The 15,598-nt window shown below is 36.0% G+C and overlaps 2 protein-coding genes and 1 long non-coding RNA gene across 4 annotated transcripts in view; 1 reads left to right on the top strand and 2 right to left on the bottom strand.

Moving 5' to 3' along the window:
• Positions 1-15,598, bottom strand: part of LOC126591572 (uncharacterized) — a 41,041-nt gene that overhangs the window by 15,845 nt on the left and 9,598 nt on the right. The gene's annotated exons all lie outside the window — the stretch shown is intronic.
• Positions 602-9,387, top strand: LOC126591598 (uncharacterized). 2 transcript variants are annotated; one of them, XR_007612440.1, is made up of 5 exons: positions 602-756; positions 866-947; positions 5,112-5,235; positions 7,456-8,141; positions 8,413-9,387. It is a non-coding gene; the product is annotated as an uncharacterized LOC126591598 (long non-coding RNA). The 2 variants fall into 2 exon arrangements; XR_007612441.1 differs by having other exon boundaries at positions 644-947.
• LOC126591587 (transcription repressor MYB5-like) lies at positions 7,181-8,772 on the bottom strand. The gene is made up of 2 exons (XM_050257320.1): positions 8,402-8,772; positions 7,181-8,211 (listed from the first exon to the last, which is right to left on the bottom strand). Exons 1-2 carry the CDS (start codon positions 8,770-8,772, stop codon positions 7,488-7,490), a joined length of 1,095 nt encoding a protein of 364 aa, XP_050113277.1. The 3' UTR covers positions 7,181-7,487.

Here is a 15,598-nt window from a genome sequence, read left to right as displayed (position 1 = left end):
AACAGTCTCCCTCACATCCAACCCCATTATGCCTTTGGAGATCGAAACGATGAACATACACAATGGAAATAAGTATAACCCTTCGAAGGATAATACCTTGTTAGAGAATAAATCAATAATGTATATCAAGCTAACAATCGCTACATTAGCCGAAAACCTAGTTAGGTTAACACATGCACATATTTGAAAGTTAGGTACACATATGGAATCTAGAATTAAATGTTGAGGCAAGTGTTTGACAAGTGTGTAGAGTTCATTGCACTAAATTCTACGGCACCGAAATCCTCAAATCGAGCAGTTTAGTACGGACTGCTGAGAACTGCAGAGATAGGTTTATCCCTGCAACGTAGTACACAAAAATACTGCAAGCACATGTTAAAATGTGGGATCTCAAAAAAAAATGCCGATACAGACTCTGAGCTGATAGGCGGATGGAAGAAGGAAAAGTAAGAATTTGGCAGCAAAAGTTTAGACTAGAAAGTTTGGTCCGTCTAACAAAACACTCTTGACCTTTTTCTTTTGGGTTAGAACGTTTGGTTGGGTTTTACATTTTGCTCAGAAATACTAGCCGGTAATCCTCTTGTAAACAAGACAAAATCTACCGGTCAAATCCCAGACATACAATTCCAACTATAAGCCCCCATTGCAATGGCTCTAGCCTCTAGTGAGCTGCAAGTTTTGGCCTGCAACACCTGAAAGACGCGTGTACTTCCCTCTCAAAAACTGCAAAAACTGGGTGCTTAAAGAAAAATGATTGTAAGAGAGCTTTCTACAACACGAAGTTTCTTTCTTACAACTTTTTCCAGTTTCAACCTTTATTTTAAGTTACTGAGATTTCCATGACCCCATTTGATCATTGCGTCAGCTTCGTAGAGCAGCAATGCATTCGGCGAAGAGGTCTCGAACCACGGAGACCGTGTACAGTTTCCGAGGACAAATATGTTTCGGTAAGTCATGAAAAACTTTTGCTTCTTGTTTTCTGTTTAAATGGTGTTTTGCTTTCATCTTGTGATGATACTTGTTTTCTTCAAGTTTGTGAATGTTAAGTGCTTTTTTGAGAAGCTGGATGGATTATGCATGGACATGGTATGCTTTTGCTTATTATATCAGTTAGCTTGCCTGCCCAACAACGTTAATATCATCATTAAGTTAAATGAGGCTCAAAATTTGTAGCAAATTCCTACTGTGTTTTCTCTCTTTTATCCGTTTTTTCATGTTTATATGTTTTTTTAGCTACGAGAAAACTCTTGCGACGCATTCCATCGTCTATGTTCCTTCTTGTTTGCTTTGGTGGTTGAAGAAGTTTAAGATTTGAGGTTAAGAGTTCTTGTGGGATTTACCTTGTTTTTCTTAAATTTCGAAGACTTATTTGCATTAGCATTTAGGAAGAGAAAAAGCCACACCATGCGATGTTAGATAAGAAATATAGTTCGAAAAGGATACATATATAGGGTTGGTTAATCCTATCAATTAGAAGAAATTCATGTCATCATTCTAGTACCAAATATTTGAATGGAAACTAAATATTTAATCTCATTTTACCATATGAATTACATTTTTATCACCTTTTTGGAATCATTTTTCCATACTAAAAAAATCAATATCACGACCACACATATGATAAAAGTACGCATTGAGCTATTTTTTCACTTTTTTTTAATATAATTTTTGGGTTGTTTTCAACCATTTATCCTGTGAAAAAAGAAAATGTTATTATAGCTTGAAAAAAGTGCACCATTAATTGTGCCCATTTAAGACCCATTTGAAATTATGACCCACCATAAGACAAATTCTCAAAGCTTGTTGCCTTTGATAAAAAAATTTCAAGTGCTAGGAATACAAACATGTACACCTACTATCATTATACAATTGATTAAAAATAAAATTTTAAATTTTAAAGTAATTGTATTATTATACCTGGTATAACGATCGTGTGCCCAGCACACTGAAAAATCTCTCGCCCTTGACCCCACGAATTTTAATACAAAAACAAGATGATACTCCTTTTTTTATGTTCTTCATGAATTGGAATTGACTTGAATAAATTTTTTAACCCTTTACTCCTAGAAGAGTACCCCAAGAAAATAATTTGTAAACTGCAATTTGCTAAGATTACACCTTGATGCATGTTAATAATGATAAAGAACTGCAATTTGCTAAGAAAATAAAATGACCCTAATATTTGTAAACTGTTTCTTGTACAAGCCATGTTGAGAAGGAAGACTCGTACAAATGGTCTCAAATATAGAGTAGTGAAAGTAAATTTGTTTAATCACTTGAATTGCAAGTCTGTAAATAACAATGAAAAAGAATATCATCATAAAACCGCGTTTTTTGTTGGAAGTTTTCCCACCCAATAGTTGACTATGCAGATATAGGATCTAAAGAGCAAACACGAATCGCTAACTTAGCTTAGATTGTTAGTTGATACGCTTGTATCAATGTTCACGGACATGGACATCAATGGAGTGTTAGATATATATATATATATATATATATATATATATATATATATGTGTGTGTGTGTATCATGAGGAAATAGAAATTGAGAGAACATAAGTTTTAAATAGTCAAACAAGTTGCAGTAGAATCCACTGAATTGGTATGCAACAGGTCAACCATCTACCAATCGCAGAAGACTGGTAGTTTGAACTTTAAGGGGAGGGTCAGATGCAACAATTTTGGGATACTCAGGTCACACCACAATGGAAGCCACTAGGAATAGCCTAGTGGTGTGGGTGTGGGTGAGGGTATGGGTAAGGGGTGGGATAGATTAGGTCCCAGGATCGAGGCCTGGTGTGGGTGGGGTGGAAATTTTTTTTTTTAAAAAAAAAGAAAAGAAAAGAAAAGAAAAAAAAAAGGGAGACTTTGGATGCGGTCCCTAGTTATGAACAGTCTTTGACTGAAACCTTGTTGGTTTTCAATTTTTGATCCAAGTCTCTGAAATTAATTGATAATTTATTTCTATGTACGTTACTATATTTTTTAAATTAAAAATTAAAATTTATAGTTGTTTATAGTAATGATATTTTAAATAAAAAACCATAATTTGTGGGATTAAAAATATTAAAATATAAATATACTATTGTGTGTGTGTGTAAACATGGGTACATTCATAAAAAATAACCAAAAAATTATTGTATCAAAACATGGGCACATTCTTCAAAATGGGTACATTTAGCAAAAATAAAAATGGGTACAAATAAATAAAAAAATATGGGTACAATACAAATAAAACTTTAAAAAATATGGGCACAAAAAGAAATTAATATATGGGTACAAATTAAAACTGAAAGGAAAATTGGTACAAATTAAAAAAGGGTTGCAAATTAAAAATGGGTACAAACTAAAAATAAAAATATATGATAAAAAATTTAGCTATAAATATAAATATACTAATTGTAACATTTTTAATATTAAATGAATATATTTAGAAATAAAAAATATTTTATTATTGAAATAATTAATGATATTATTAATACAAAGGATCTTGATCAAAAATTGAAAAGTAATAAAGTTTTAATCAATAGAGTAGTAAAAATAAGGATGAAAACCTAACTACTTCAAAAAAAAAGGTCACACCATAATGGTCCTCAACAGTTAGGAGCCAACAACTATTGTTAGGGCTAAACGGCCCATTTAGAATTCAATGTCAGTTAAAATCAGGCCACATACCCAATACCAAGGTAGGCTTCTGTTTCCTTCCCTTCCAGTTTGCTGGAGCTCCAACTCCACCTGGTTGAATTCTTCAAAAATTATTATAGGATAGTAGAAATAAAATGCTTCCATGTGCCTCGACACAGGGATCAAATGCCCTGTGTTTGAGTGAGTCCCAAGGAATATAGGTTAAATAAGGAAGAAATAGACTAAAACGACAGGATTAAAAAAGTACTGCATAATTATTATGAAGATATATATGTGTGCGTCATTCTCATGGGTTGCATTTGTTATACCCTTTGGCAAAGTTTGGGTAAGGGATTTCCAAGTCATGGGATTGAAAGCCAAATTGTAAAGAGAATGATCACAAAATGTTGGATATAATGGATTACGAAATGTACCGTACGTAGAACATTACAAAGACATGTAAGAGAGATTTGTAAATGATATATTCCACGAATGGATTAGCTAATCCTTCCTATCCAACATTTTGTGATCTTTTTCTTTATAATTTGGCTTTTAATCTTATAACTTGAAAATCCTTGTGCAAACATAGCATTTATGTAATGGTTCATAGTTTTGTTCTTTATAATTTAGCCTTAATGCCTTGATACTTTGTAAGTCCCTCATCCAAACACAACCCAACCCAACTAATTTTATAGCTCATATTAAAAGACATGAAGTTTGTGAACCACATGTTTAGAGGAGGTGCTCGTGAAAATATTTAGGCTTTTTATCAACAAAAAGAAAAGTTAGGATTTTAATTGTTGTAATATTTATTGTACATCTATAAACAATATATGCTTTTAGAAGCGAAGATGTAAGTTAAGTTATACAGGGTCTCAGAAAACGAGGCGTAAGCCTTGAGACGGTGAGGGGTAAACATGCCGTGTCCTTGCTCTATTATGAAAAAAGGTAATGTTAAGAAGACCAAAATTCTAAAAGTAATGCTAGGTAGGCTAAATTTGTAAAAATATTTTGTAAACTAAATGATGTTTCACCAATAAAAAATGAACATATTTATCAACGCTTAAGTATTAATGCAATTATCAACTTCCATGTCACTTGGTCTAAAAAAGTTTATTACAAAATTTGTCTCCCTATCATTACTCAATTTCTAAATCAAATTTTGTAAACCACATGACGTGAATGTTGATGATTGGATTATGGTTTTGTGTTGATTAACGTGTTTATTTTTTATTGATGACATATCATTTAATTTAAAATTTTGGTCTCCTAGCATTGTCCATGCTATGATAAAATATACGAGATGTCATAGAGGGAGATAGGGTGCAATAAGCCATTAGCCAGGTGTGTGAGCCATCTTCTATCTTAAATAATTAGAACGACCATGTTGATGTTATCCAACGGTCAGCATATGATTAACATGCATATATGCATCTAGGGCGTATACTCCACTGATTTCGTTTTATTCTCCATGCATGGTTCTGCAGGAAGCTCACACGACGATCGCATCAGAAATGTTGGGAGGGAGGCTGATTGAAAGTAATCAACAAAATCTTGTTCCACAGATGATCAAGTCTACACATTGAAGAATTATATCATGTTCTGCTACGAGTAAGTGACTTTCATCCTTGACATGTACGCATATTGCATAATATTGCACGATGACTTAATTATATAGCTTCTCGATTAATTGGGGTTTGCTGAGAACCTACATATATCGTGTGTGGACTTAACATACTGCGTACTAATTCTATCTAAACACAATCTGCATACCAAATGTTCTAGAACACCCCAAAAATACACTGTTCTCGAAATGTTCATGCTGCAAACCATTTAGCATTTAGCATTTTTACTACGATAGAGATATTTCAGTACCACAGAATAATTCTCAAATATATATGAGTGTTGCTTTAACAAATACCATCTTTGCCTATCAATATACCCTCGACCCCTCAAACTCATGGCAATTTAACTGTCACTTTATATTTAACTCCCTATGTTATAGGCTTTGAGAATCGTCAACCTGTGTTTTCTGAATGCCATTTTTGTTTCCTATAGCTTCCATCTTTAGTTCTCTCTGTTACCTTCACAATACCTACTTCACTCAAACACGTAGATGAATACGGGATAGATTACGATGTTACACTAATGCCCAAAAATACATGCACACTGTTTCAAATAGACAAATGGCTACAAAAATGCATACCAGAATAGAAAACTGACGAATTATTCATAAAGTAGTTGATCACAAGGTTATATATGCTAAGTTCCTTTTCATATTGGTATGTGGCCTGGCCTGTGGTAATTGGCCTACGGCCACAGCTATCAGTGGTTTTAGGAATCAGTAACAGTGGCTTAATTAACCCCAGATTTTTCGTAGTATAACTAGCTTGAGTTTAAAGTTATATATACGGTTAGAACTTCAAGCCTTTAATAAAATTAATGTCTTCTAAGGTGTATATGTATGAATAGGTTTGAGTACTTATGTTCAAATTAAACGGTTATTCACCTTCTACTAACAGAAAGCAATAATACGTGCTCACTACTTAAGTTTGCACCAAAACATATTTCTAACTAATACCATGCATTGATCTTTCATATATAAGAACTTTTTAATCTTTCTCTTTCTCTTGTTCATTTTACATCAGTAGTTGTGTCTATAACCTTGATACATTGTTGCAATATTCCCTACCCTATCCGTTTAAGTTTTTGGAGCTAGTCGTGTATAGGGAAATGATAAACACTACTATGTTTCGTGTTTTTGTTATCGCCTCAAATGTTTTTGATGATGTAGATTGTGAATGTGACATCTTAATTTCTACAATGATTATAACCTTTTATGCACGCAAGATCTTTGCCCTGTAACGTATTTTGGAATCATATCTAGCTTCATTTACTCATTTTTCATACTTACCCTCAACGATCAATTTGTTTAAAATATGGTTGTAGAACTAGTCTTTTATCTCCCAGATGTATCATACATGTAATAAGATTTCAGAAAGATGTCAAATATTTACCACGCTTGTGCACAAAATGAAAGCAGATATACCAAAAAACATTAGTACAAGATTTATTTGGGATTTAAGAAAAGAAGATTTTTATATGTTCATGTCATCTATATATGTATATCTGATTGTCATATATCATTAGTTTCTAGTTAGTATATATATGAGATATAAACATCAAAGAATAGATTAAGTCCCAATATTGATCATGAATGTAAAGTGAAAGCTTCAATGTTTTAAGAACTTTCGGGATATTTTGCATCTTCTTCTTCATTGAATTAACATGTCGATCCCCCTCCATGAAGTTGTGCATGCGGTGAATATCACACTTTAGAAAGAATGAACAGATATATAATTTCCTTCCATGAAGATTAACTTTAATTAAGCATCTTACACTGTATGGATGTATGCATGCAAAGTGTTTAAATTATAACCACGGGGCTCTTTTGTGCATTTGTCATCCTTACAAACCCTATATATGTATGCAAAGTGATAAATGTGGTAGATGTATTAAACATGAAATTGATTCACGCATAAATTACTCTATATACTTCTAAATACAAATTAATTAACATTGATCAAATTTATGTTTGTTTTACAATACCGGTAACATATATAGATAGATAGATGATATTACAAACGTGATCGACAATACATTGATATACGCCCCCATTCGTAGAGCGATGTTGGGGTAGTCGAATAATTAAGAATAGAGATAGCACACACAAAATCACATTTCATATGATATTTCAAACCCTAGCTAGGACTAATTTCTACATATAAATTAACTAATTAAGCAACCGCATTGCTTGTTCAACATGCACAGTGCGACTGATCAATCAAACAGGTGGCTAGCTGCTACTCCGTTTGATCATTAACGCTCTGGTGATCATTTTGGATGAAAGCAGAAGACATGAGCACAGCAGACTCCCAGCCAAATGTTGATGGCGCCGTAGTACTAGTCATAGTAATCAAAGGAAGGTTCTCGGAACGAGCAGCAGCTGCGTGTGCACTAACATTCCCATTCTGCAGTACTTGTTGCAATTGGTGTTGTCCAGGAAATGGATCCTCATTGATCAACGAATTCAGAAACGAAGAGAAGACGTCGTCCTCTTCATTTCCTCCTCCCCCAAGTAGTACTCCACCGTGGCTGTTGTTGCTCCTCAAACTCAAAGTACCCGTTGCCGCGGCCGAAGAAGAAGCATCGGGATTGTTGATGGACGTGATCATATTTGCAAAGCCATGGACTATAGTGCCCAGATCATGATCAGCAATTGCGATGTTTCCATCATTACGGCTGTTATTTGGATCCCCTTCTTTATGGACAAGACGATCAGAAGGGGGACTAGGGTTAGGGTTTGAGAACCGATCATTGGCTTTGGAAGAAGAAGCAACAGCAGTTGATTTGTTTGTGTTGTCCACGTCGGCATCATCAGCAGCAGAGTGATGATCTGGATTGAGAGGCTTGTGGGTTCTGGGATCTATGCCTTGGCTTATCAGCTTCTTGCTCAGGTGTGTGTTCCAGTAGTTCTTTATCTCATTGTCTGTACGGCCTGGAATCCTCCCAGCTATCAAAGACCACCTGCACACATCCAAATTAATTAAACCCTAAATTTTATATAATGGATATCAACAGTGAAACCCTAAACCCAAACTTGTAATAAAATGGTGATAAAATTGTAGGGTGGATATATGGATATTGTTTGTCGAAGAAAATCGCAACAAATTAGTTTCTCTGAAATCTAACAAATGTTGTGTGTGTGTAAATGTACCGATTGCCCAGAAGGCGATGGAGGCGAAGGATGAGATCTTCTTCATCGGGGGCGATCTGGCCGCGCTTGACAGAAGGGCGGAGATAGTTCATCCAGCGGAGGCGGCAGCTCTTACCGCAGCGGAGCAACCCAGCCCGCTTGGGAAGTGTCCGCCACCGTCCCTCCCCTTCTTTCTTGATGTAATTTGCCAGCAGCTCGTCCTCTTCGGGAGTCCAAGGCCCTCTCTTCAAACCCACCTTTGCGCAACACGGCGTCTTGGTCCCTCCAGCAATCCCAGCCGCCTTGCTCGACGAGGACGACGCTGTTATCGTCGTTTGCATCTTAGCACTTGCTGCTGCTGCTGCTTTCGACGAAGACGATGGGTTCCTCATTGTAAAGCTTTTTCAGTGTTTTTTTTTTCTTCTGAGTAGGAGTGGATCGAATGCGAATACAAATGGAGGTTTGATATCTTGAGAACCTGATCTTGTTTTTCTTACTTCTGTGAGGTTTTAAGATGCTGCGTTTGTGTGTAGGTAGATTTTAGTTTTGCATCTTTAATTTGTTTGGTAGTGAGGATGGGGGATGAGAGATAGAGAGAGAGAGAGAGAGAGAGAGAGAGAGAGAGAGAGAGAGAGAGAGAGAGAGAGAGATGAGAGATGGGGAGCCGTAACACACAGTGCTGGGTTTTGTTGTAATAATATTGTAATAGGCAGCTAAATATACTCTCACGCACCACTCTATTGCTTTAACACCACTCGCATTATTAGTGCCATATTAATTGTGGGGGTAGCTGAGTGATATTCTTTGGCTCCACTCTCTCTCACAAACACAAATATCACTGTCTGCTGCTTTTGGTTAATTAAGCCTCACGTGTTGAGGAGGTAGCTGAGTGATTTGTTGTTGAACTGAATGAATGACTCGATGAGTCTCAGGGCCTGGTTTAGTATTATTATACTTTGAAAAAAAACTACTTCTGTTACATTGTAAGAATAAGTTCATTTTTGCTACTTCACGTTATCAGCTTTTTTTTATTCAAAACTGTTAAAATAAGCTATTTTTATGTGTTTACCAAACATTTTTTTTAATTCAGTTTTTTTATACCCATATTTTTTATAAAATCACCTTAGTACCAAACCAGGACTCACTACGTGATCACCTTCCTAAAAAATGATAATATTAAGTAGACCAAATTTTTAAACAAATTTGTAAACCAAATGATGTTTCACTAATAGAAAATAAGAATGTTAATCAACCACAGTTAAGTAATAATTAAATTATTAACAACTATTTACAAAATTTAGTTTAAAATTTTATTCTCAACTTAGTGCACTCACAATGTTTTTACTTTTATTGTTTCATAGTATTGGAGTTCTTACATTTAATTTATATCTAATAGTTTTGCATAGTTTTTATATTTATAATTTTCTTATTAGTTGAATTATGAAAAAATAATAGTGACTTGTGCACTTATATGACGACTTTCAGTCATTGATTTCAATCAATTTACTCACTTTTTGAACAGAAAACCTCGAATGCATGAGTTAATCATCTTAATTACTTACTAACATTCAACCTTTTGCTTTTTTGTTTATACTTTCAGACTAACCTTAGTTGAATGCGCGTGGGAGTGTGGGAGTTCGTATCATGAAGTGAAGCAGCAAAGGACAGCGAGGATGGTTCAAGGTGGGACCCGGAGAGCACTCAGCCACCTTTTTCTTTTATTTTCTATATTATTTTTTCAGAAGAAAAATTTAAATAAAAATTATAACCAGCCCGTGCCACTCTCAAGTCTTCGCATAATCAACGATCTGGATTTTTCTCTGTTCACGATTAAATCATGCACCGCATACACACCTGATCCCAACCCCCAATCAAGAGACAGAGACGCTGAGACTTTCTGCTTCCCACTCCCCAGCAAAACTTTGAGAAATGATGGATCTGAGATCAAGTTTCTCTACCTTCACGGATGAAATTTAAAGTTGATGGGTCGCATTTATAGTAAAAAAAATCATCTCTGTTGTAAAATCGACGGTGGGTGTAGTGGAATAAATGAAACAAGACACAAAATTTACGAGGTTCCTCTACAGTCAGTGTGACTGGAGTACGTCCTCGGGGCAGCAGTGGTGCTTTCATTATAATCTAGAATAATAGGAGTACAAAGATAACTCTCTTTAATCTACCCCTCATTTTCTCTTCTTCCTCTTCTTTCCTCTCTCGCTCTCTTCCTCTTCCGTAAGTCACCCAACTCTTCTTCTCTTCTTCAAATATATAAACAAAAGAAAGCACTATTCACTTTACAAATTTTCCACAAATGAATAGTGAAAATACTGTGCATAAATAGTAACAAACTATTCATGTGGGCCATCCACATATTATCACAACACTCCCCCTTGGATGGCCATAAGTCTTCGATTGATTTGTTAAAATCTTGATCTGTTTTTGGATGCTCCCCCTGATGAGTATCTCCCCCTGATTTCAAATCATTTAGGCTGATCACTGATCATTCTGCTTCAGTCTCTTAGCGGGGAGAGTTGCCGAAAGAGGTGCTTTACTTGTTGTTAACTTTCCACAGGCTTTTTCTTGAACTGGGCTAGAGGACTTTCTGCTAGACTAGCATCGAAGATCTGAATTTACTCCTTTTATCTGGAGCGGAATTTGATTCAAGGGTGGTGGACACTTGATCTTGAATCGGACTTGTGATTTCTTCAAGGACCTTCGAGGCTTGATCTTGAATGAAATTGGACCATGAGGAGCTTCACGTGACAAGTGTTCTTCGGCTTAGTTGGGGATGAATCAACACGTGTTCATTGCACTTGTCTCCACATGCTTCAATGTATCATTTTCACTTTCCTTACTTGCTCCCCTGGCTTCAGTAGTATTTTCCCTGGTTTTCCCCCATGCATGTGTGGCATCTTCTCTTGTAGGATTTGTCCCCTGATGCAGGAGTGGAATGCAAACCCTTGCATTTGAATGGTTCATCACTTCTTGGTGACTGGAGACCCAGCTCCAACCGTTGAAGATGACTACTCGAGAGCAACACTAGGTAAGCAATCAGGAAAGGTTCCAGGCAGTCGGTTCCTTACCGGGAGTTTGAGTGGAGGTTCCGACATATTGCTTTCTTTATCCTTGTCTTTGCAGGCAAGAACATGGACAAAGGAAAGGACAGGGAGATTGCATGATATGAGATAATCTTGCTCTGGTCCCTGAAGATATGTGATAATCTTGCTCTGGTGTGACATGTTTGAAGAGGTATTCTCGGAGAGGAAGAAAACTGAGTATTTCCAGATGCTATGTTGAAGATGCATTCTCGGAGATGAGGAAGAGTTAGGTATTCTTGCAGAGTTGCGGGTCTGCCTTGTTATGAAGAACAGAGATCGACATATATAGAGATTTCCCAATAGCAAGTGGTGGTGCTGTGCTTTTACTCTTGTCAGCAACTGTGGTGTAAATAGAACAGTAAGATTTACGCGGTTTCAACTTTGTCAGAGATCTTTGACAAAATTGCACGCGACATCTGAAAAAGTTGGGATTACGTCTGAAAAATGCCAACGAACTTTATTCAGGAAAATCTGGCTTTTGAAATTCGGAGAGCGGTGCCTCTTCGATCTTTGAACAAGTGGCTCTGCTGCCTCTTCTTTTATAGAGACATCAATTGTGTTCAAGAGTATGCTCAGAAAGTTGCTGCCTGTAGAAATTTCCTCTATCTTGCACTTCTGAAATTTTATTTGACCTCTGTTTTTCCTTCATCATTTCTGAAAAATGACTTGCCCATCTAACATTTGCTTAGATTTGAGTCTTAGGAGTGATACAGATGAGCATGGTCAGGATAATATATGGCGCCCGTCCTTCTCATCTTCTAATGGTCCTCTTACGGTTGGGGACTCTGTGATGAAGAATAACATAACTGCTACTGTGGTAGCTAGGAATCTTCTCACTCCAAGGGATAACAAGATCCTTTCAGAACGGTCTGAAGAGTCGGCCGTTCAAGACTCCTTGGCTCTCAGTGTTCAGTGTGCTGGCTCTGTGTCCAATATGGGCCAACGCCTACTTGCTCAAACTCGCCAAGTTGAATCATTGATGGCGGAGGTGGCAAGTCTTAAACAAGATATCAGAGGGCTCAAGCACGAGAATAGGGTGTTACACGTGCTTGCAAATAGTTACTCTACGAGCATGAAAAGATAGCTCGTCCAACTGCAGGAATCCGAAAGTCGGATTCAAAGTGATCACCAGAGGTTCGTTGCTAGATTCCGAAAGCAACTGATGCCTTCCCCTTCTGGTGTTTTGCTAAGTACTGGGGTGCCACATGATCAATCTCCAGTGCCTCCCCCTTCTGGGGTACTTCCGAGTACTGAGGCTTCACATGAGCAACCTTTGTGAAGGCTCCATCCTGTTTGTTTGTTTTAACTCATGTGTATGTATATATCTGTAATTTCTTGGAGATATTAATAAATAAGCTTTATTTCATTCAATGTATTGTGCCAAATACAATAAAGCATATACTTCACTAAGATGTGGTACTTCTGGACCAAATATTAATTTATCTTTACCCTCACGAAGATAAATGATTATTCTTAGTGTCTTCATCATATGAGTATTCAACTCATAATCTTCAATCCATATGATTCTTTTAATATCATAAATATCATGGATAAGATTCGTGTTGGTAGATTGTTCGATCTGCAGCTCGAGACAATAATTCCTTCAACACTTTATAATTTTTCTAGACTCTTCAGGAGTCCCAATTTAATATCATCAACTCTTCAAGAGTTATAATTTAATGTCATTGACTCTTGCAAGAGATTTTAGTATGTTGCAACAATATCATAATGATAGTACTCACTAAGGCAATTTATATCATCCATTGATATTGAGTACATATTTTATGTTTTACCCTTCGGGGGCTTACTTCAAGCAATTTAAATCCTTCAGGGATTTTCTACATTTCATGACACATTTTCCTTTGGAATTTATACAGAGCAATTTGCTCTCATGTATACTTGAGGGATTTACTTATGGAGATATAATGTGGGCGACTCACAACCCTTCGTATATAATTCTCCATTTATATGAACTCGTTTACAAGAGTATAATTTCAGGTTTCAATTAGTAACCTTGTGTCATATTATGTGAGTGTATTACACTGTATTACAAATGCCCATATGTAACCTTCTTGGTTCAACATCTTTTGGCTATTTGTATTGTATTCAAATATATATAGGTTCATTTGCCTACGTTCTTACAAAATTGTAATGGAATTGCCTTTCTCCATTTTTGGCCAATAATTTTTCTTTTGTCGACGAACAAAAGAACGTGACTCAATATTAACACAGCTCATTGATGAATTTAGTAGCTACTTGTAAAAACCAAAATTACCATTGGTTATCATCAATCCGTGATCCCATATTCTCATGTGCATGCGCATGCATAAAAGCTTTTCATTTCTTTGGATATCCATTGCCTCTTCAAGGGCATTACATTATCTCTTCCAGGATAGTCATAGTTTAGAGAATGCGGATCATAACCTCTTCTTGAGCGTTATAGAGCTTGGATTTTAATCTCCACTTCCAAGAGTTGAGTCATTTAGAACCTATACGTCAATCATGCTTCATGCATGAGACATCAATATTCCCATGTCTGTGGATTATCATATCTGGGACGTGTATCCATACGGCGACTGTCATGCTTCTGGCATGCAACAGTTATGCTTCGGGAATGCAATAGTTCAGTAGTGCCATATTATTATTCTTTCGAATAACTGAACCTTTTGAGTCTAAAAATCTGCCACGTTTCAGGCGTGCAACAGATAAATCATTTACTGTCTCATTATTTTTTGTCCAACAGAGACATCAATTCTTGTAGGCACATTTGCAGTAAGTATATGTGATTTCATCACTTTTGTTGCATCATTCAATTATTCTTACTTCATTTTCATATTGATTACTTCGTGAATCAAAATAAGACAAATTCTCTTCGTTCTTCTGGAACGGTCTTATTTTCTCCCCCTAATGTCAGGAAAATTGTCTTATCAAAATGACAGTCCGCAAACCATGCGGTAAACATATCCCCAATCAAGAATTCCAAATATTGAATGATAGATGGTGTTCAACATCAATGCCTAATCTGCAATGATGCCTCATTTCAGTACGTTGTGGCAGTCTTACAGGCACATAGACAACACAACCAAAAACTCGTAAATGTATAATGTTTGGTTGGTTCCAAACCCGAGTTGTACTGAGAAGTATTGATGGTCGGTAACATGTCTCAACCGAATTAATAATGCATCATGTAAAGTTTACATGTCCCCATGTAGAAAATTGGCAATTTCGTTTTCATGAGCAGAGCACGAGAAATCAATTTCATTCGCTTAATAAAGGCTTCTGCTAAACCATTTTGAGTATGGACATAAGGAACTTCTGGTCCTTATTTAATAGTCTGTAAACTGAGACTCTTATGGGTTTTATTACAATTAAGTTAAGGCACTGCGGCACTTCAAACTTACGGTACTCATCTAGGAACTTCATGTCCTGATCTTCAGGATCAAGGGACTTCATGCCAGATCCTTTTGTATGATGGAACTTCGGGTCCAATCATTTTATATGATGAGGATCAAGAAACTGCAGGTTCTGATCTGATCAAGGAACTTCAGGTCCTGTATATACTCATAGTAACAAAAGATAAGTACAATAAATAAATTAAAGCAATAGGCGGTAATTCCAACCATAGTAAATAAATTGCATTTAAGTAAATAAAGCTTGTGACAAGGGCTTTAATTCAGCACCATTCACATAAATCAAAACTTAAAGCAGTAGGTGGTAAAACCGTCCATGATAAATAAATTGCTTTAAAGTAAATAGAACTTGTGACATGGGCTTTAAACCAACACCATGCACATAAATATCAAAGCTTTAAAGCAAAGGGTAATAATTCTACCCACTGTAAATAAATTGCTTTAAATAAATAGAGCTTGTGAAAGTGTTTTAAGCCAACACCATTCACATAAATAAATATATATTTTCGTTTCTTATTCATTCACATGGTGCTGTGTACCATCCAATAATATTTGTTCTTTTCTCCTTTTGTGACAACATCATGCACCAAAAATCCACCTTTCCAATTTTTTTATTTTTTTTTTATTTTTTTTTTTTCAGAATGGTGCAACTCACTTCCAAAACCTTTTTGTTTTCTTTAAATAGTCCAACCGACACACCATCCATTTGC

This window comes from Malus sylvestris, chromosome 11 (assembly GCF_916048215.2).
Source record: "Malus sylvestris chromosome 11, drMalSylv7.2, whole genome shotgun sequence".
NCBI lineage: Eukaryota > Viridiplantae > Streptophyta > Magnoliopsida > Rosales > Rosaceae > Malus > Malus sylvestris.
The sequence above is the reverse complement of the archived record's forward strand: the minus strand, read 5'-3'. Positions and strand labels throughout refer to the sequence as shown.

What these genes read in the sequence shown, in the direction of transcription:
- LOC126591587 (XM_050257320.1), bottom strand. Translation starts at nt 8,772, where the DNA reads ATGAGGAACCCATCGTCTTCGTCGAAAGCAGCAGCAGCAGCAAGTGCT. An exon ending in CATCGCCTTCTGGGCAATCG is followed by an intron (nt 8,212 to 8,401) that starts GTACATTTACAC and finishes GGATGTGTGCAG; the next exon opens with GTGGTCTTTGATAGCTGGGA.